The sequence below is a fragment of the Daphnia magna genome, linkage group LG7 (genome assembly GCF_020631705.1).
Source record: "Daphnia magna isolate NIES linkage group LG7, ASM2063170v1.1, whole genome shotgun sequence".
NCBI lineage: Eukaryota > Metazoa > Arthropoda > Branchiopoda > Diplostraca > Daphniidae > Daphnia > Daphnia magna.
In genome coordinates this window covers 6,430,386-6,450,237 of record NC_059188.1, presented here as the reverse complement: position 1 = coordinate 6,450,237, position 19,852 = coordinate 6,430,386, and the positions used below count along the sequence as shown (strand labels likewise).

Here is a 19,852-nt window from a genome sequence, read left to right as displayed (position 1 = left end):
CATCCCGGCTTTCTCCAGTCTCCCCTAATCAACAGCAACACGTTATCCGGCCTGGCCCGTCTCGAGAGATGAATTCCAATCTGTCGCTGAACGCACAACATCATCAGATTATTCGGCCTGGACCGTCTCGGAATGAGAATTTACGCCCAAAAGTGAATTCAAATGCAGGCCAGGGAATTATGCCATTTCAACAACAGTATGCTCTTACTACTCCGTCTTCACGAGTTAATTCCCGTCAACAGTCATCCCAAAGTCTTCTTGAAATGCCGAATGCAGGTGATTTTTTCAACAATTTCTTTATTAAAACTGAATTTAATGTAATCCATTTTTTGTACTTCATCTTTTAAGTATTTCAAGACTACACTAAAAGAAGTTTAGAATTTTTAAAAATCCAATTTCGAGAAATGACTGCAAAAATCGACGATCTTTTGGACTCGAGACCGAAACCGTGTATTTGTACAATACAAAGAATCGAAGAAAATGAACAGCAATTCCTTTTGCCTTTGGATTCGTTCGATGCTATTGAGCATCTTGAAAATTCAATGAAGGACCAACAATCTCGACAACAAATGGTAACAGTAAATATTCAGTTTTTATTATTTCTGTTTGCAACCTTTAATTTTTTTTCAGATCCTTTTGCTGCTCCGTATCGGTGGAATAAATCTCCAGAAAACGGTTTATGCAATAATGGAAAAGTTATTCTCATACGAAATTGGAACTAAGTTCACTTGGACGGGAAAATCCTCAAAAGGAATCGAGAAAGCTAAATTTTCTGATCTGAAGAATATCTATGCTGCAATCTCTGGTAAAGATCAATAAAGATAAATTTATTCTGGCTTAATAGTAACAAATTTTGCAATGTTCTACAGGTGCCGTCCTCGGTAACAAAGACCTTGCTGGTGATGAGAAAACTACAGTTAAAGTGCAGTATCAAGTAACCGAGTGGCTTCGTCACTGTCAGCAGAATTTGAAAAGTCAAATGTAGTTGATGAATAAATAAAACATTTGAAAAATGTGTTTTGTTTATATGTATTCATTTTATCATAACAATTATTGCTGAAAACCGGAACTGGGTACGGAATACTAGCCGGTATATATATGGTTAATTTGTTTCATTATTGGAGGTTGTGGGGAGATCCTCGGGAAGGTGAGAAAGGTACTGAGGAGGTTATCAGGAAGCCACCAGGTAACCAAAAAGATGGTTTTTAGAGGAATTTAGGAAGCTCACAAGTAAGACTGAGGAGGAAATTAAGAGGATCTTGGGAGGTCCTGGGGAACCAAATGTGCTGTGTGGGACACTGAAAATTGAAATACAATCCATGAACGGAAATTCAACATTCAAACTCTGAAAAAAGGAAACATGACTTTATACTTCTGCGAATGGATTCAAATCTGAGCGCCTTCGAACTATTATACTCACATGTACGGAGGAAAGGTGGCGCGATTGAAGTTACTTGCCCATCCGTGAAGGGAAACGGATCCATTGGTTACCACTCGCGGCATGGTTCTCATGGAATAACATACTTGTGTAAGGATGGGGAATGGTTTTCTTACTTTTAATATTGAATATGGGGAATAGTTGTGTGTGATGATGATGGGTTTATTGTTGCACAACGTTTTTGCCAAAGACCGAGATAACAGTTAACAAGACGAGTCCGATTAAAAGAGACTTACTGCCGAAGACTGCAAATAGACTCGAAGATGAACGAAAAGCGACTGAAACCAGACTGACACAAGACTGACTGCTGAAGAGGAGTTCTACTGTCAGCAACCCCTGTTCATTCTATACGGCAATCGTGACGACGAGGACTTTTCCAATTCTATTCATGATCGCTCAGTAATGGCGGTACAAGGTTTTGTGCCATCAAAGGCTGTCATCAATTCTCCGAGATGTTCGTAAGAAGTGAAATTTTGTGCTAGTCCGATCGGGGGATACAATATCTCCGTGGTAATGATACGACAACAACTGAACGTCTTTTACCCTGACCGTCTAAATCAGGAGTGACCCATCCGCTCTAGTCGATGGATTCGAATTGGTGGCATCAATGGTTTTTTCCTTGTTCCTGAACGACCAGTGCCATTCAGAATGTATTTCGACAAGCGCCGCCAATGAAAGGTACGTTTTGTGATTCGCTCTGAAATCTGAAACGATATTATCCAACTGTAAATGTAGATGGACAAAAACTAGTACTTAATGAACTGATGCAAAACTTAAATCTAATCAACCTTAGGAATGAAGTTTTCAGTACTGATATTGATAGTTCTCTGGCCAGACTGTGTGGGGCAATGGACAGCTCATTGGCCTCTCCATAGAACAAGTAGAAAAAATGTTATTTGGACTTTCAACGTCATCTGCAAGAACCATTGTTGTATCCTGATGGATGCGATCTACGTGTATTATGATTTTTAAAATGCAATGATTAACTCTAAGTTTTCCCGGGAAAAAAAATATTCCTTTTACTTACCCCTGGTTGTTTGCTGTGATTGCTCAGTAATCTCGGGCACATTTTCCGCAATCATTTCATCTTCCTTTCCCTCGTCTTGAACGATAGGCAATGAACATTAGGCAAGATCAATAACATGAATGGGCATGTTGCCTTCCAAGGGTGGGCAAGTGAAGGGAAATCAATAAAAATACAATGTAATTACACGGAACGGGGCAAACAGGGTACAAAATAATTTAATTGGGTTGTGGAACCGGTTACACTAGCCAAATGGCCATCGGCGCCAATAGAGCAGTAAAACATCCTGCGTTGCGCATTTTTCACAAATGCGAAAATCTCATTTGTGTCCAAGTTGGTCTGCTACGGCTGCAGCGTCTTATGGAGAAACCATCTTCTTCACGTTAAAAATTAAATTTTCATAACTATAATTTAGATTTCCCCCTTTTCTTCCTAGCAGTGGGTATCCTATTCATCTTTTCATTTCCCAATTTTTTCTCTAGCCCCAGTTCTATCTACTTTATTTTATTTTATTTTTGTTTGTAAGTTGCTCGTCTCTTTTAGCCGAAGAATTTCGTTTGCTGCAAGAAATTCGTCTGCTACAAGGGGATGAACAACAAACCATTCACACACAATAGCTAAAACACAGCCACCAAATGTTATTTGTGAAATAAACTGATAAATACCTTAAATAATTATTTTTCTCTTATTCCATAATATTTAGTAAACCAATATAAATAAAGCTCATATATTAGATTTATCTCTTTTTTGTTAGTACACCGAGGAAAATAGTTATAATTCTGTTACAACAGATTTTCGGCAACAGCCGCAAATGGAACCGGGCAAAACCCGAAGAGAAGTAGGCTCCACCCCTTTCAAGGGCAAGATGTGGGGGAAACCGGCGAAAAGCCGGAAAACGGTTTGCGTTTGAAGAATTATTACAGGACAACAACAAAAAACACCTTTTTAAAAAAAATACAGCTAACAGTTCTAAAAACGCTTTGTTATTTAACAAAAAAATTATAAAAATCGGTTAGCAGCTTTAATTACAATTAATTTTTAAAGTGGGCAAACATTTGAACACTTTTTTTCACATAACTCCTCTATTTATGAATAAATTTTAAAAATTAAACAAGCATTCGAAAGAGAATCAAATTCTCTATCGAATTGTTATAATGTTATATGTTTAATGAATAAGGGGACGAGACAGGCTGAAAATTTTAAAAAACTGTATTCAAAAGAGGCCCACGGGAAAGTGTCAAAAATCAAAACTAAAAACACCGTAACTTTTTAACGGCTAAATATTTTTAAAAATCCTTTAGGGGTTGTGATTGCATAGTAGTTCTTGACCTACTGTGCAAATTTGAATAAAATCGGAGGTTTCATCGCGCCACCGATTTGTGGAGTTGGCGCGGATTGACCCAGAAGGGGAAACATTTATAGTTATAAAATGCGACAATAGAGGGTAGTACTTGCAACAATCAGGTGAAATAAAATTAAATAACAAGCAAGCAAGCTACTTGTTACATAATTTTATCTTTTACTGGTCGTTTTCTTTTACTTGAAGCAGCGGTCAGTGTTGACTCTGCTTGAAGTAACAACTACTGTACTGTATTTTCCCGTAGTATCCACCTGATTGTGTTCACTGATTCAGGTGTGCAATAGCTATTTAAACACCAACGCCCCTACTGGCCGGGGGGAAATAGACAGTTTTGTCACTAGCGCCCCCCGGCAGCCGGGGGGAAATAGCACATTTTGACATTAGCGCCCCCCGACTGCCGGGGGGAAATAGGCGTGACCTTAATTAAAATTAAAGCATACCGTTGCCTAGTTGAGTCATATTGTAAAAAATGAAAACAAAACTGTAAAGGTATAGATCTTATTGCAATTCAAAAGTACGCGACAAGCCAAAAGTCGTGCGCAGCTTACGCGGATGCGCACCACTGTGGCCTATAGCTGAACTAAAAATTGTTTTATGCTTGACTATAACCATTCGTACGATGCTTTACCGTTAAGCAGACAGATCGCACTCATGGTCATGGAAGCATCGTACGAATGGTTATAGTCAAGCATAAAACAATTTTTAGTTCAGCTAATTTCCTAGCAAACCTTGCTGAAATATCTAATAATGCTGTAAACTAGTGTTATTGATGACAACAGAAATATATTTGAACTTCAACCACAAACCTCTAGCCTGGCTATGTATATATCTTCTCTGACACCTGTTTGCTGAAAGCTGTTCGTTGTTTTCTAATAACAAAGTTGGTGCCCAATCTGGATTAGATATATCACGTTCATAACTAGGTTTGCCTATTATGAATATAAAGGAAAGTATTAGCTACAAATTGACAAGTAAAACATGGTAAGTTTATTTTAAATGTCATAGTTATACCTAAAATGAAGTGCTTGTCGCAAACTTTACCAGAAACAAGCAGTTGTTTTTCTTTAATGTTAACTCTTTTTAACCAAAGAGCTCTTCTTTCCACCAACAACTCTGTTTCGTCATTTCTCACTTTGGGAATGGAGTAAAACCTTGCGTCGTTATTAGTTAATCTACTTCGAGTGCATCCTTTTACTATGCAGCACATCGTGAAACTGTAAACACATTAATGTAAATTAAATTTACATTAATACGAGCATTTTTTTTAACGATAAATTTTATATAGAAATGTAGCTTGCTTACTTACCTTTGTAATGATGTAGTTTTAGATAATCCAACTGTTACGCAAATATTTTTTGTGAATATTCTTAGAAGACGGAGTTCCAATCACGTAAGGAATAGTAGGACAAAAAACCGCAGAAAACTCTCAAGATACAAACATGGCCGCCACGCGCAAGGTGCGTTCGTAAATCAGAAGGGGGTACGCGTTTCGCCCTTGCTCTATAAGCACCATAGGTCATATCTCATGCGAAGCATTATCTATATCTATAACATACACTTCTAAAAAAGTGCGTTTATATCGAGGCTTATGAACCGCAAATGTTTTCATATTTACCTCTACACTAATAGATGCAGTACGAATTATTGTCACTTTAGAAAATTGGCTGAATTGTTGCATGGATTTTTTGGGGCACGAGAAACTAGTGAATAACCATCGACTTCTCATTAAACAGTCGACTGCGATAGACTAGTCTATAACAGTCGACTACACCCATTGAAAAAAGTGCCGGTGCGATTCGTCTCAAACGATCGACTAGTCATGCGCGACCATGTTGCCCCGTTTGGACTAGCACAGCTGATTTCAACTGATTTTGACATAAGGAATCACACCAAGCGTACAAACTGATTCGAAGTCGCATATCAGCTAATGACATTCTAAATACAATCGACCGGGTAGTGTTTTGAAACTGAGTCATTAAAATGGCTATGGGAAAAAGTTACAAGATTTGGCATAAAATTAATGGGCAGGGACCGTACAGTGTTTTGCTTGAACAACGAAACCGAGACGAAGCTCTTCTCTTTGAATCTTTAGTTATTGCTGCTCTGGGTAATCAAGCTAAAATATTTTTAAAAAACTAAAATAAAATAGTAAAAGGAAAAAAACTGCATATAACTGCTAAATATTTTCCAGGTCCTGCTGAGGTTGATGTAGTAAAGAAGTTGTACACAAAACTTTCTGATGCATATGGATGTCTTGGTGTACTACTAGTTAACACAGGTCTGTCAAATGAATTAGAATAAAAATTGAAAATTATTTATGATACTTAAATGTATTTAGGAGATGGACCCTTGCAATACCTAGTCCTGGTTACAGGTTGTGTTTCTGTTGGGAAGATTGGGGAATCTGAAGTTTTTCGCATCAATCAAACAACTTTTGTACCTCTGAAAGGGCCACAGACAGTAGAAGAAGAAAGAGTGACTGAGCTGCGGAAGCTCTTTAACTCTGGAACATTCTATTTCCTCTGGTCATCTGGCGAAGACCCAATTGATGCCACTTTATGCACCCAAAAGCTCCAGCAGAATCGTGGAACAGACAACAGATTCTTCTGGAATAGGTGGATATTCCCTATAGGCTGGCTCACAGTGCAATAATAATTTTAAAAATAATCTCGTGAAATTTACAGGCTGTTGCACTTACCATTGCAACACTATGGAATTGATTGTTCCCACTGGCTTTTACGAGTTACATGCGGCAGTGTTGAAATCCGTACTGTTTATGCTGGTCATCGTCAGTTTAAGGCAGCGATCTTCTCCCGTCTTAGTTGCGAGCGAGCCGGTACACGATTTAATGTACGTGGCGTCAACGATGAAGGCCATGTGGCTAATTTTGTCGAAACGGAACAACTAATCTATGGCGATCAAGGTGATGCCTCGTCTTTCCTTCAAACACGTGGCTCTGTCCCACTTTTCTGGGAACAGCCAGGAGTTCAAGTAGGATCGCATAAAGTCAGGTTTTCGCGTGGTCCCGAAGCCTCTTCACCAGCTTTAGAACGCCATTTGAAGCTCATGCAAGAGCGTTATCATGACACAGCTATCGTGAACCTACTCGGTCTCAACATGGTCGGCGCAAAGAAGGGGAAGCTTCATTGAGTCAACTCTTCCAAGCTGACCAGAAGCGCTATTATGAGTCGATGCCTCACATCATGTTCGACTATCACCAAGAATGTAAAGGTGGTAATCTCCAGAATCTCGCAAAATTGAAACAAAGTTTGCAGCCTATCTTTGAGCGCCATTCCTTGTTCTTGCTCAAGAATCAGCAAGTCGTATCTCAACAAAAAGGCGTTATTCGAACCAATTGCCTCGACTGCCTCGACAGAACAAACTGGTAAAAACTAAAAATGTTAACGATAATTTTAACGTAAATCAGTTATTCGAATATTGTTACAAACTTGTAATTAGTGTGCAGACATTCATCGGCTTAGAGATCTTAGCGCTTCAATTGGAGGCGCTAGAACCTCAAACGAAACCTCAGACCTGGACAAGGTTTGAAGAAGTTTTCCGGGCAATGTGGGTGAACAACGGAAATGAAATCAGTAAAATCTATGCCGGAACTGGAGCTATCCAAGTGACTGTTTGTGTTAGCTGCTTTTAACTTCTGCTTAACAACCATGGTATTATTTTTACAGGGTGGATCAAAGATTATGGATGGAGCGCGCTCAGCAGCTCGTACAATCCAAGTAAGCTGATGTTTTGAGCTTTGTTTTTACTATTATTGTTTCGAGACTTTTATTCAAAAATCTAAAAATGCCTTTAGAATAACTTACTGGACAGCAGCAAGCAGGTAGAACGTTTTTCAATATTTTGCCTTGTTTGTTTAGCTTGAGAGAAACTGTTTTCTTCTATCACAAATAGGAAGCATTCGATCTATTGATTCATGGAGGTACGGGAAATGAGTTCATCTTCGATCTGGCTCGCAGTCTTTTACCCCCACATTGGAGTGTTTTGCCTGCTGATATATTACATGGTTTGTGCTCGCGTTATGCGGAATTCACACAACCGTTACCCATTCGTATTGCCGTTGGGACGTACAACGTCAATGGTGGTCACCATTTCCGTAGTGTTGTTTACAAGGACTCAACTTTAGCCGACTGGTTGCTTGACAGTCCACATCAGGACTCAGCTGCTGCTAGGTAAAAATAATTCGTATTTCAAAAAATTCGTTTAAGTAATGTAAAAAAATTTACCAAATTTCTTTTTTGCAAAATTATTTTCCCGTTTTTTCGGTGAGTTTTTAATATTTACATCTGAAGCATGTTAAGTATTTAAAAAATTACGGCATGCAAGTGTTTGTTTTTTATTGTAGTATAACTCTTTGAATAATTGTTTATTCTGAGTTGTCCTTTTGGGTTTAAATCACTCTACAGTTTTGTTCTTACTAGTTCATTTCTCTATCCTTTTTTCCTTTTTTTTTTTATTACTTTGTTTAAATAGATCATTGGTATGTCTCAGCGAGGAAGAAGGTTGGCGGTCAGCGGACATCTATGCCGTAGGTTTCGAAGAAATCGTGGACTTGAACGCTTCAAATATCATGGCAGCGAGCAGTGAGAATGCCAAAGCCTGGGCAACTGAGCTACAAAAGGTTTTTGTTAAAATGAAATCAATCAAATAGACATTCAATGATGAAAAATAATATCGTTCAAGGTGCTCTCGCGGGATCGCCCGTTCACGCTACTGACTTACGTTCAACTTGTTGGCGTATGTCTCTACGTTTTTATTCGACCCGAATTAGCGGCTGATGTGCGGGACGTGGCCACCGACTCGGTCAAAACCGGTCTTGGTGGTGCGACGGGAAATAAAGGTGGCGTGGCTATCCGCTTTTTGCTGCGCAATACTTCGTTGTGTTTTGTCTGCAGTCACTTTGCCGCTGGCCAATCTCAGTGGGCTGAGCGCAATGCTGACTACGCAGAGATCACGCGACGCATCTCTTTCCCTCATGGAAGGAAGGTGGAGCAGCATGATTTCGTTTTCTGGTGCGGGGATTTCAATTACCGTATTGATCTCGATCGGGATGAGGTAAAACCATTTGATACAACCTTATCGCCCTGAAAATCAATATTCGTATTCTGTGTTTGCCTTGAATAGGTTAAAGAATACGTCAGTTTAAGGGAGTGGTCTTCTCTTCTGCAGTATGACCAACTTAAAATTCAACAAGCGCAAGGCAATACGTTCGTAAATTACGTTGAAGGCGAAATTAGCTTTCCGCCAACGTACAAATACGATCTTTTCTCCGACGATTATGACACGAGTGAGAAATGCCGAGCCCCGGCCTGGACAGATCGTGTACTATTCCGCAAACGGCGCGATCACGGTCAAAACCCAGGACGAATTGCCTATTACGGTCGTGCGGAACTAAAACAGAGTGATCATAGGCCTGTGATGGCCTTTATAGACATAGAAATCCTCGCTACACGCATAGAAAAAACGCGGTCGGTCTTGGAAGACGTGGTTGGTAGACTAGGACCGTCGGATGCCACTGTTATAGTCCAACTTCTAGGCAAATTGGAACACGATGATGATCAAACAAGTTGGGCTGATGATGAAATGATTTTGACTTCAATGCTTAGCCGAGTCAACCAGGCAGCTGGCGATGTTTTGTTAATTCGTTTTGCCCACGATGGTCTCCTCTTGACCTTTCGCAGCGGAACAGCGGCTCTGGCCGCTGTGGCGCTTTCGCCTATACAGGTCTTTTTTTCTTCGTACTCATTCCGTGACAATTTTTGAATGATCTTCTTTGTTGAAACAGGTGAACCATCTTCGCCTAGGCATCAAACTAAAAACCACTGATTGGCCAGCAGCTGTCGCAAGAGACTTCCTTTTAGCAGCTGCTAACACAGTACCTCTGTTCATACCTGAAGGTTCTGTAATACCATTAGAAAGTCGTACGGTTGATGAAGATATCCGCGTGTTGGCACAATTGGCCAACCAAATTCAAACTAATGACGGTAACAGGAAAATTAAACGTTATTTTTATTTCGTTGTCTACATTGAAACAATGTTATATCACCCCACATAGGCCTATTCAAACCAGCTCCAAACATACAAACAGGATCCTCACGATCTCCGATGATGCCACGTCCGCCACCGCCGAACAGTTTAGCTCTACAACAACAGCAACAAACCAAAGAGTGGAACACTGCCAACAGCGCTCCCCCGCCGGTTGAGCCTCCCCCACCCGCCCCGCCCATTCAAGCTCCATCACAAGTGTCGCGACCTCTCCCACCTGTTCCGGCACGGAATGCATCGCAAACTTCTCTTCCCCCACCAGGTCCTCCTGTGGTGCAAATGCGACAAGCTTTGCCTCCCAACGGAATTGTAACTGCGCCGCAAATCCAGCCAGCCGTCAACATAATGAGGGCTCCTCCACCGATCCCAGCCAGGAATCTTCCACCTGTCCCACCTCGCACGATTAAGTAACTGTGTCATCACTTTACTGCATGCGATTTTAGTGAGGGTTGAAAACATACATTCCTGTACACCGCTCAGGCGATGGTAATAACTCCTTTGTCCATGGCACTTTTCGTTTTGCTTAATCTAAGTGTTCCTTTCAATGTTTTGTTTTACAAAAGTGATCATAAATACTCCAACCCTCAGTTAAAATTTCATGTTTAACCACAATAATTTATGTTTGTCAGCAGAAACTGTTATGCCACACCCCAGTCTTTGTTTACTTTGTCCTGTGTTTAGATTAATTGAAACGAACGTACGAACCGGTTGTGTACCCATGTCAAATTATCGGTTATGTATTGATTACCTAGTCATTATGGATTTAATCCTTGGATTCCAAAAAATCCAATTAAAGAATACATCCATTGTCGCTGTTAAACATCTAATATAAATTTAGTTATTTTACTATGTAGTAAACAGGAAGCGATGCAATATAAGGTGACTAATATAGGAATTTTTGGAAAGTGTACAAGTATTTCGGTTTTGCAACAAACCAGGAAACAATCATATGGATTGCATAAGGATCATTAAATCGTCTTTCAGGTAGCCAGAAGATGAAGGAACGGCTGGGGCAAAGTGAAAGAGTGCTGATGGACATAGCTGAAGATCAAGTAGACTTGGGTTTTGGACATCGGCCGGATTAGTAACACCAGCTGCTGGTGATACTAAGCTAAATTCTATGAAGGGTTCTTGGAGGGCTTCGGAAACAAACAGACGGACGTCTTGCATGGTTTCATTCACTTTGAACGTGCCTTGTAGCACTGGACCATCAGGAAACTTAACGCGGATGAGAGTAAATCGGTATTTTCGTGATGCAGCCTTCTCGTCACGCTCCCTCATGGCCCGCGTCCGTAGCATTAACCCTCGCTCAGCCTGCTCAGTTTTCAACTGTTGTTCTCGTTTTATTTCTTCTGCAGTAAGCCAGAAGAAATCAGATGGCAATTCAACTCGCTTGGCAGCCTGCGACGGCATCAAAATCTGCAGTCCTCGATCTAATTCAGGACGTATCGGCTCGGCGCTGATTAAACTATCACGTAAATTCTGTGCAAACAATAAGCGTTCGGTATTAACTTGGATTTAGAAATTAACCTTTGTGGACTAAATACACTAATGTATTCGATGTGTTCCGGCTGCGTATTTAATAAGACCCAGACATCCTCCAATTCTTGCTGGGAATTTTGTACAGATTTCAGTTGAAAGCCGGCTGCTTGCAAAAAATGCTGAACTCCCTCGAGTTGAGCAACACGTTCTTGGTAAATTTTATTGTTGATACGGATTTTGTGATACTTCTCCTCCGTGGGATTCTGAACGATGTTGTCTAGATACCGAAACAACGTCTCGATGCATTGCTGAACCTAACGATGCGAAATACATGTATACAATGTAGTTGCTTAAAGCTTTTGTTTTTACCTTTGGTATATATATTTTTAACTTCTACTATTATTATTATAATTGTTATTCAAAAAAGAAGCTTATTACCTTATCTGGAGGCTTGTTCAAGGTGTGTATAACAAGACATGCAGTTAGTCCTGCTTCTTCACATTCTAATTGCTGATAGAGAAATTCCTTTATCAAATTTTCAATTTCCTTTTTCGGCAATACATCAGGCCCTAAAAAATAATTTATGTAGTGTAAACAGGTATGCTTTATTAATTTCCAAATATTCCAGAATGATTTGGATTACCTACAAGGGGGCACTTGTAATAAACCCCACTGACAGCAAATTGATCTGCTGGTAGAAATTTTTGAGTTTTATCAGACAGAGACAGTTCTTGAATAGGGGCATCCTGTTTCTCTAGTTCTAATTCCTTTAATGCTTGGGCTCGTATTATTGCTGCAGATCTTTGCTGAGGGGTGGGATCTTTTTTCTTTTCAAGACGTGCTAATGCTGCAGCGGCAGCCTGTTGTTGTGCTGCACTAGTTGAAGCCTCTGAGACGAGCCTGGGATTGAATACTTCTGTTTACTGTTGGTGGCTGGACTGTTTCGTTGAGTCTATGTCCTTCTCCTGAATAGAGTCATAATTTTTCTTTAATTTTTTCACAATACAAAACATAACACAACCTTACCTGCTAGTTTAAACTTTGTATCAGCTTTCTTCTTTTCAAAAAACTTCTTGATCTTATCCATTATGATTTTCTACCAGCGTGGTGTGTGTTCAGCTGGAAGTTTGAGCTCTGAAACTGCTGTCTTTAGCTGTTCACTTGATATTTCGTAGAGACTTGGTTTCAGAAACCTTTGTGTTATTCTTTCACTATAAATTTTCCATGCAACACAGATAGCCAATATGTGGATGGCTAGTATGCAAAAGAATACTTGCAGTAGTTTGATTTGGAAGTCAGAGAATGCCAAATCAAAAATAGCGACTATTGTTTCTGATAAACTAATCAACAGTAGGAAAATGGATTGAAGAAAATGCTCCCGTATTCAACCAATACTTCGGTCAAGTGAATGACGGAAGTGACAAGAACGTAAATCAGATTAACAAAATACTCCACGAAGAGCTCGACCCACAAGGTAGACTGTTGATCACCAAAAGATTTTTCATCCACCTAAAAAGTGAGCAATTTAGAGAAAATTATTAGAACCTAGACTTCAACAGCATCACCAAGGAAAGAGTTGGAATACAACATGATTTTAAGAAATTACCATGCTACGAGAACTGAAGAACTGATTCCTCGATCGATACCAGAAATGACATCTACTCCGCTACTCGAGTGATATTGCCCAATTGCCTTTTGTTTTCAAAACACGAATCAGCGACCCAACTGTTGTTTAGCAGTTCCGCTTCATACCGTTACAATCGTGGCCAACCGAAAAAAAATTTAATTAAATCCTTAAAGTGTATTATAACAAACATCTTAACGAAAATTTCGCTGAGTAATTTTTTTTTACGTCTGAGCCTTTATCATTGGTATTACGTTTTGTTATACGAGGACTGGAACATGACACATTAACCGGAGAATATTCAATCTACTAAATAATAATAATAGATCACAGTTCCAGGTAATATTGTTGCATCTTAAGAAATCAAAGACTGAATGCCAAAATGCTAAAGCCCTTATAAATAAACTTTGTCTTCAAGCTCAATTTTGCTAATATGTGAATAATCTGCAAACAATCATTGCATTCTTTCATTCTTCCAAAATTGAGGAAGGACTGAAGAAGTCAATTTCGATTAATTCATTCGTTAGTATCAGTTAACTGTGCTTCAGCCAAGGCTATAAACTTGGCTTTGGGCGCTAATCCGCCTAGAAGTTGCCAACTATTGCACCTTGAAGTTAATTCGTTATTTGCGTTTGGAACTTCATTTTACCTTTAAAATAATTTATTTTTCCTTTAAACTCAAATATTATACAACTCAATAAGTAGAAAATAAATTAAATATTGATCGTTTCCCAAACGGCCTTGGGTTGGGTGATTGACCAATCGAGTTTTAGAAGGGTGGGTTTTCCGTTTAAAAAGCCACTCTCGGCCCTCTAGCGTCATTGTTCAAATTTCAAATTCGACTAGTAGACAGACAAATGTTCTCTGACTTTTAAACAAGGAACATCGTTCCCGTTGACAATTCCGGTCCCAGTAGACTTGCTCATTGTATTTTTTGTCATAACTAGGTATAACATTGATCTTTCTTACATGTCGAATTTAGCATTAATTAAAAATTTATCGTTGTATTGATAAAGATTGAATAAAGACAAATTCCTTTGTTAGATATGGATACCAAACAACCGTTAAGGGACTTGCAAAACGTGACCAAGCCTTTGACGGCTACCCCATTAGCAAAAACGGATGTCAAACTTGAGAATGAAAGATCAAAACCTAAGTATGGATGATTACATTACTAGTTGAAGTATTCTTGACTTTGTGTGTTCATTATTGGTGTGTGCTCTTAAATCATGTGAATGCAGGTGGACTTTGGAAAACTTTGAAATTGGCCGTCCATTGGGAAAGGGAAAATTTGGAAATGTATATTTAGCTAGGGAGAAGAAATCAAAATTTGTAGTAGCTCTTAAAGTTTTATTCAAGTCGCAGCTTCAGAAAAGTCATTTGGAACACCAGCTACGCAGAGAAATTGAAATACAGTCTCATTTGAGGTATGATGTGTTCATTAGATTGGAGAGCAAATTATTCGATTTTTCTTTTTAGGCATCCAAATATTTTGAGGATGTATGGTTACTTTTTTGATGAAACTCGAGTATACTTGATATTAGAGTATGCATCAAAGGGGGAAATGTACAAATTCCTGATGGCACAGCCACTTCAGCGATTTGAGGAACCAACGTAAGCTTTGTTCTTAGCAAAAGATTAGATATAACTGACTACTAATTATCTGAATTTTAGGGTGGCAAATTATATGGCACAATTAGCTGATGCCTTGATGTATTGCCATGCTCGTAAGGTAATTCATCGCGATATTAAACCCGAAAACTTGCTATTGGGAGCAAATGGAGATGTTAAAATAGCAGATTTCGGCTGGTCAGTCCACGCTCCATCTTCACGGTAGGTATTTTTAGTTTTTGTTGCTGTAATAGTTGTTTCACTAACATACTACTTTGTATAGACGCACAACAATGTGTGGAACACTTGATTATTTGGCCCCGGAAATGGTTGAGGGTCGATCCCATGACGAAAGAGTTGATTTATGGACATTAGGGATCTTGTGCTACGAGTTTCTCGTGGGCAAGCCACCATTTGAGGAGGAAAAAACAGACTTGACTTACAAGAGGATATGCAGGTACTTCCATTTTTGTTGATTTATGCTAATGGATTTTTAATTTATTCGTGTTTTATTCAGTGTTGATTTGCGCTTCCCCGCACACGTGACGAATGGCGCCCGTGACATTATCAGCAAATTGCTTAAATATCAACCCGAGGAACGCCTAGATTTGAAGAGCATTGTTCATCATGAATGGGTTCAGCAGCATTTGACATCCGACGTAAAATCAAAGTATGTAATCTCTTTGCCTATTAACCTTAAGTAGCTTAAAATCATCTCGAGAGAATTTATTTTGACTTTTTACAGATTACCTTACTTCCAGTCCCACGACCAAATTAGATCAGAGGTGTAAATACTATTTAATATAATTGGATGTATTTTAAGCGGTTTTATCCTTCCACTGTCCTGTCTTTATGTGTAGATGTCTTCATTATAGTTCTGTTGTATGATATTTTTATCAAATTTCTTATCTGTGTGATTTTCGACATAGGGAAATAAAGTAGACGCCTATATTTCATGGATGCCTGTACGTTACCTATACAGACTATGAACGGGTGGTACTGTTGGTACAGTCATCGAAATAGTTATTCGTATAATTTGTGTGACGAAATTTACAGAGATGTATTATAAAATTTATGTTTTTCAACAAAATACCCTTAGTGGTATTTACATCTATGCGACGTTTGTACAAGCGAGTTTCCAGACCCAAGAATGAGAGATTTTGTGAAACATGAAAGAATCTGAATGTAATTGCATGATGAGTTTATAAGTTTTCTATAGATTTAAATCAAAACATTGAATGAAGTATAAATAACGAAAAGATTGATTTTAAATATTTTTGTTGTTGCATAGCACCAATTTGAATAAGGCGCGGGTGTGAAGAAAACCACCATTTCGTTAAGCATGCTATCAATAGGCGGCGTTTCACAGCCACAACAACAGTAAGGTACTGGCAAACCTCTTTGACCGTGCTTGACATTCTTAAGTGTCGCTCATCCTCGGTGGGTGAATGTTTATCTTCACGATATTGTCCCGAAATGTAAGTGGAAACCTGTAGAGTAGTTCTAGAATATTGCGATTTGTACAGTATGTTCAAGAAACAGTTTGCAACATAGTACGCGGTTGTTTTAATGAGTCTGATGCCTACCCATACTTCGACCCAGTTTCATGCATAGTAGTGTGTACGGACGAGAGACATCGAGACTGGCGTACCTGACTACACATTCAACCGCTATCGTTTTTTTTCTTTGTTTTGGTTTTTTCGTTTTTAGTTTTCCACATGAAGATAGGAACCTTGTTCTTGATAATCATTTTCTAGTTTGGCCTGAGGAAAGATATTTTTGTGCACAATAATTGTGTTTAAAAATTTAAAAACAGATATTCTGAATTTAAGGAACTAATGTTTATTTCAAACTTCCAAAACCAATAAATAAATTTTAATGTTCAGCATCCTTTAATTTAAAAATTAGGGTACAGATAAACTGTATAACATAAACTTGAACTAGCTTTATTTCTATGTCAGGCATTCTTAATGTTATTTTTGACATATTTATTGGTAAGTACATTATGTAAATATTGGTTAACTAGCTGTAAAAGTGTGTTTAATAGATGTGGATAAACATTAAAAAATATTAATACAGCAAGACATAAATTCAAAAACCTTATTAATTGAGAGAAATGTAAAGCTAACCTTGACTCTAATCTGTACTAGTCAGCCCAGTGAAAATGTGCGTCAATATTAAACAAAAAAAAAAAAAAAAAAGAAATCTAAGATTAGTTTCCCGACTTTCCCATTGGGATACGTAACATATCGCATTACTCTAAAAAATTGCGGCGAGCCTCGAAACCGGTTGTTGGCTTTTCATGTGGTGGTTGTGGACATGAGCTACGGCCCAACCATTGTCTACTCCCCGAAGGTATATTGTAGTTTCAACTTCTGATTTCTTTTTGTTCATTTTATAGGGCATTGAGCGTGGCGGTGGTTGATAGTTCGATGTAGTACTTGGATTCAGAATTTATAGGATCTTACAAATAATGCATCCCGAGAAAGAGAAGACGGCTAACACATCCAGTGGCTTTTTTTTACCATCCAGAAAAGTCAACAACAGCGCGAAATCATCCATGGGTGTAGAAATTCAGCATGAAATCGTCTTTAGCAGTTCAGTGCCTTCACCCTCCACCCTCCCACACCCCTGCCTTAGTCATTCAGGTAAAGTGTAAATGGTTTAATATCGTTGTAATTTTACGTTACTTATCAATACCGAGCAACATTTGGAGTATTCATGATACGTTGACAGGCCTTGTGAATGTCTCCAACCAAATTCAAAGTATGGACCTCAACGGGAGCGACGGCGGCGAGAATAGTCGTTCCCCAAGTCATGCTATTGCCATCCCAAGCGGAATCTCGCTACACTTTAAGCGTCCCATCTTCCCCAATTTGCCTTACTCACCCATGAGCTCACCCTCCAATGTCCGCCGTCGCTGTCCTCTGAAACAAAGCCGTCATGTTAGCATAGAAAAAACTGGCCAGTACATCCAACTCAACCAGTATTTATTGAAAGAACCGATTGGCCAGGTAAAGCATTGTATTACGATTCTGACTATTTCATTCACGTTGTTAGCCTTTGTAATTGTTTGAAAACCAGGGTTCTTATGGAATCGTCAAATTGGCTTACAATGAAGCCGATGACATCCACTATGTAAGTTTATCCGCCTCAATAGTTTGTTTTTTGCCTCCTGTATCGATTTTCATTTATTTACAATTTTTATTTTATTTAATTATTTATTTAATTATTTGTTAAATTATTTATTTATTCGAAAAGGCCATGAAGATCCTTTCAAAGAAAAAACTACTCCAAAAAGCAGGTGTTTATGGCCGGCTAGCTCCACAAAGAAATAAACTCGGTAAAAGTGGTAGCACTGGGACCATAACACACCCCCTCGATCGAGTTCATCGAGAAATAGCCGTTCTTAAGAAACTGGATCATCCCAATGTCGTCAAATTGGTAGAAGTCCTTGATGATCCTGCTCAAGACAATCTATACTTGGGTATTGCCATCAACATTTAAAATTTACTCAACATAGTAGTAATTCACTCGTTTCGGTGCACAGTGTTTGAACTACTGGAATTGGGACCCGTGGTGGAAGTGCCAAATGATAATCCGATGGAAGAAGATCAAGCTCGGATTCGCTTTCGTGATTTGTTGTTGGGAATTGAATATCGTAAGAACATTGACTGAATAAGGCATCTAGATTTATTACTTTTTTTATACAAACATATTTCATTTCAGTGCATCATAATCACGTTATCCACCGTGACATCAAACCAGCGAACTTGCTTCTTGGAGACGACGGTCTGCTACGCATCGCTGATTTCGGTGTCTGTAACGAATTTCATGGAGCTGAAGATGTTTGGCTTGACAATACGGTCGGAACTCCAGCTTTCTTGGCACCGGAAGCATTGGTTGGCAAGTTTTCTGGCAAGGCAGCAGATATCTGGTCGATGGGAATCACTCTTTACGCCTTCGTCTATGGCAGTCTTCCTTTCTACGACACCAACATCGTAGCATTATACGGACTGATTCAACATCAAGGGTTGAGATTTCCTGCCAGACCATCGACTTCCGCCAAGTTAAAGGACTTGTTGATTCGTATGCTTTGCAAAGACCCAAGCAAGCGTATCACTGTTCCAGAGATCAAAGTTCACTCATGGGTAACTTGTGACGGTTCCTGGCCGCTTCCGGCAGAAGAGGAAAACTGCAAAAGCGGACCTCTAGAGATTACTGCTGAAGATGTGGCTCACTCGGTTCGCTCCATTCCACATCTCGCATCGCTCATTCTCGTCAAAGCCATGTTACGCAAACATTCATTCCAGCATCCCTTTAAAGGTAAACCGTTATCGCTAGTAATCAGGTAAAGCATATTTGTAAGACATAGTTTGCACTAAACAACTTGTTTTGTATTTGCAGTAAATTCCAATCCATCGTTAGTCAAAGCAGGACGTTCGGAGATGATGGGGAAGCAATTGCGATTTCAATCAGGTGGAAGGTCCAATTCGGCTCCGGATTCCTACAGTGTTTTCTTCGAAAGGTATCATGTCCTTTCCCAGTATTGCATATATATTTCGACATTAATTTTACTCCGTTTAGGGGAGTATCGTTGGACTTGCCCGTACTTCGTGAAGCTGCAACAGATGTGAGCTCCCAGTAGCTAATCACGTGTTGCATTGGCTTCGTTCCAATAACCGCGTTCCGCAACTTTTCATGAACGTTCGCGTTCAATTTTGCCAGTTACCACTCAACGTGGAATATTCGCTACTTACATTTTCTTTCCCCTTATACCACTTAAATACCACAAACGACTTGCCGATAGTGAATAGGTATTTAGGATTTTCGCATACTCCTTTCCTATTTCTTATAAGATCCATTTTGCGATTTAATATCCGATTATCACGAAGCGCAGCATCATGCACTTAAATCCTATCCTTTGTCCTCACTTCCTGCCATTTCATGCGAACAAGTGCACAAATATTACTGTTGTCTTATCGTTCACAATTCCATTTGCTGTTAGCACTCAACAATTTTAACTCTAACTAGATCGACTAGAAAAGATGTTTTGTTCTTTTTTAATATTTCACACACGGTGAACAAATGTCGAATCTCTATTCCTTTCTTTCCTCAACCCGTTGATGGTTATTCTTTTTAAACGTTTCTACAAATTTATGAAATATATCAAATTCCATTTTCTACCGCCAACCAGTCTTTCAGTGAGTACATTTACTTTCAGTTTGCTTCCAAGATAGGGCATCACAT

General features: G+C 39.1%; 5 protein-coding genes and 4 long non-coding RNA genes across 14 annotated transcripts; 4 read left to right on the top strand and 5 right to left on the bottom strand.

Annotated features, from left to right (window-relative positions):
• The first annotated feature begins 32 nt into the window (after positions 1–32).
• Positions 33–1,015, top strand: LOC123474333. Its single transcript, XM_045176274.1, has 4 exons — positions 33–276; positions 349–572; positions 631–805; positions 870–1,015. The coding sequence occupies exons 1-4, from the start codon at positions 69–71 to the stop codon at positions 983–985; spliced, it is 723 nt and encodes a 240-aa protein (XP_045032209.1). The 5' UTR covers positions 33–68; the 3' UTR covers positions 986–1,015.
• Positions 1,014–2,844, bottom strand: LOC123474334. Of its 3 annotated transcripts, XR_006648961.1 has the most exons (4): positions 2,466–2,844; positions 2,227–2,388; positions 1,421–2,142; positions 1,014–1,345 (listed from the first exon to the last, which is right to left on the bottom strand). It is a non-coding gene; the product is annotated as an uncharacterized LOC123474334 (long non-coding RNA). The 3 variants fall into 3 exon arrangements; XR_006648960.1 differs by having other exon boundaries at positions 1,014–2,161; XR_006648959.1 differs by having other exon boundaries at positions 1,014–2,142.
• Positions 2,845–3,653: 809 nt separating this feature from the next.
• LOC123474711 lies at positions 3,654–5,452 on the bottom strand. 4 transcript variants are annotated; one of them, XR_006649637.1, is made up of 5 exons: positions 5,438–5,452; positions 5,129–5,382; positions 4,834–5,036; positions 4,629–4,751; positions 3,654–4,572 (listed from the first exon to the last, which is right to left on the bottom strand). It is a non-coding gene; the product is annotated as an uncharacterized LOC123474711 (long non-coding RNA). The 4 variants fall into 4 exon arrangements; XR_006649640.1 differs by having other exon boundaries at positions 3,654–4,563; XR_006649638.1 differs by having other exon boundaries at positions 5,129–5,367.
• A 139-nt stretch (positions 5,453–5,591) lies between these two features.
• LOC116925985 (synaptojanin-1) lies at positions 5,592–10,705 on the top strand. Its single transcript, XM_045177179.1, is given in 14 exon segments — positions 5,592–5,929; positions 6,014–6,100; positions 6,161–6,437; positions 6,507–6,946; positions 6,949–7,207; positions 7,282–7,447; positions 7,509–7,559; positions 7,637–7,663; positions 7,735–8,012; positions 8,314–8,461; positions 8,524–8,895; positions 8,965–9,564; positions 9,626–9,824; positions 9,896–10,705. Coding segments are annotated over 14 exon segments (3,432 nt in total). The 5' UTR covers positions 5,592–5,802; the 3' UTR covers positions 10,297–10,705.
• On the bottom strand, positions 8,190–8,703 carry LOC123474713. Its single transcript, XR_006649642.1, has 2 exons — positions 8,563–8,703; positions 8,190–8,452 (listed from the first exon to the last, which is right to left on the bottom strand). It is a non-coding gene; the product is annotated as an uncharacterized LOC123474713 (long non-coding RNA).
• On the bottom strand, positions 10,607–12,600 carry LOC123474708 (UBX domain-containing protein 6-like). The gene is given in 6 exon segments (XM_045177181.1): positions 10,607–11,367; positions 11,433–11,681; positions 11,806–11,936; positions 12,011–12,260; positions 12,262–12,332; positions 12,394–12,600. Coding segments are annotated over 6 exon segments (1,299 nt in total). The 5' UTR covers positions 12,455–12,600; the 3' UTR covers positions 10,607–10,830.
• An 11-nt stretch (positions 12,601–12,611) lies between these two features.
• Positions 12,612–13,478, bottom strand: LOC123474712. Its single transcript, XR_006649641.1, has 3 exons — positions 13,246–13,478; positions 12,974–13,111; positions 12,612–12,876 (listed from the first exon to the last, which is right to left on the bottom strand). It is a non-coding gene; the product is annotated as an uncharacterized LOC123474712 (long non-coding RNA).
• A 306-nt stretch (positions 13,479–13,784) lies between these two features.
• Positions 13,785–15,553, top strand: LOC123474710 (aurora kinase C-like). The gene is made up of 8 exons (XM_045177183.1): positions 13,785–13,938; positions 14,036–14,147; positions 14,233–14,418; positions 14,471–14,605; positions 14,666–14,824; positions 14,886–15,059; positions 15,120–15,272; positions 15,348–15,553. Exons 2-8 carry the CDS (start codon positions 14,038–14,040, stop codon positions 15,391–15,393), a joined length of 963 nt encoding a protein of 320 aa, XP_045033118.1. The 5' UTR covers positions 13,785–13,938; positions 14,036–14,037; the 3' UTR covers positions 15,394–15,553.
• Positions 15,554–15,945: 392 nt separating this feature from the next.
• LOC123474707 (calcium/calmodulin-dependent protein kinase kinase 1-like) lies at positions 15,946–19,795 on the top strand. Its single transcript, XM_045177180.1, has 9 exons — positions 15,946–16,080; positions 17,004–17,250; positions 17,339–17,616; positions 17,687–17,740; positions 17,864–18,089; positions 18,153–18,263; positions 18,332–18,928; positions 19,010–19,130; positions 19,190–19,795. Exons 2-9 carry the CDS (start codon positions 17,076–17,078, stop codon positions 19,248–19,250), a joined length of 1,623 nt encoding a protein of 540 aa, XP_045033115.1. The 5' UTR covers positions 15,946–16,080; positions 17,004–17,075; the 3' UTR covers positions 19,251–19,795.
• Positions 19,796–19,852: the final 57 nt, after the last annotated feature.

What these genes read in the sequence shown, in the direction of transcription:
- LOC123474333 (XM_045176274.1), top strand. Translation starts at nt 69, where the DNA reads ATGAATTCCAATCTGTCGCTGAACGCACAACATCATCAGATTATTCGG. An exon ending in TCTTGAAATGCCGAATGCAG is followed by an intron (nt 277 to 348) that starts GTGATTTTTTCA and finishes TCATCTTTTAAG; the next exon opens with TATTTCAAGACTACACTAAA. An exon ending in AACAATCTCGACAACAAATG is followed by an intron (nt 573 to 630) that starts GTAACAGTAAAT and finishes ATTTTTTTTCAG; the next exon opens with ATCCTTTTGCTGCTCCGTAT.
- LOC123474710 (XM_045177183.1), top strand. Translation starts at nt 14,038, where the DNA reads ATGGATACCAAACAACCGTTAAGGGACTTGCAAAACGTGACCAAGCCT. An exon ending in GAAATACAGTCTCATTTGAG is followed by an intron (nt 14,419 to 14,470) that starts GTATGATGTGTT and finishes TTTTCTTTTTAG; the next exon opens with GCATCCAAATATTTTGAGGA. An exon ending in ACTTACAAGAGGATATGCAG is followed by an intron (nt 15,060 to 15,119) that starts GTACTTCCATTT and finishes TGTTTTATTCAG; the next exon opens with TGTTGATTTGCGCTTCCCCG.
- LOC123474707 (XM_045177180.1), top strand. Translation starts at nt 17,076, where the DNA reads ATGCATCCCGAGAAAGAGAAGACGGCTAACACATCCAGTGGCTTTTTT. An exon ending in AAGCCGATGACATCCACTAT is followed by an intron (nt 17,741 to 17,863) that starts GTAAGTTTATCC and finishes TTATTCGAAAAG; the next exon opens with GCCATGAAGATCCTTTCAAA. An exon ending in ATTCCAGCATCCCTTTAAAG is followed by an intron (nt 18,929 to 19,009) that starts GTAAACCGTTAT and finishes TTGTATTTGCAG; the next exon opens with TAAATTCCAATCCATCGTTA.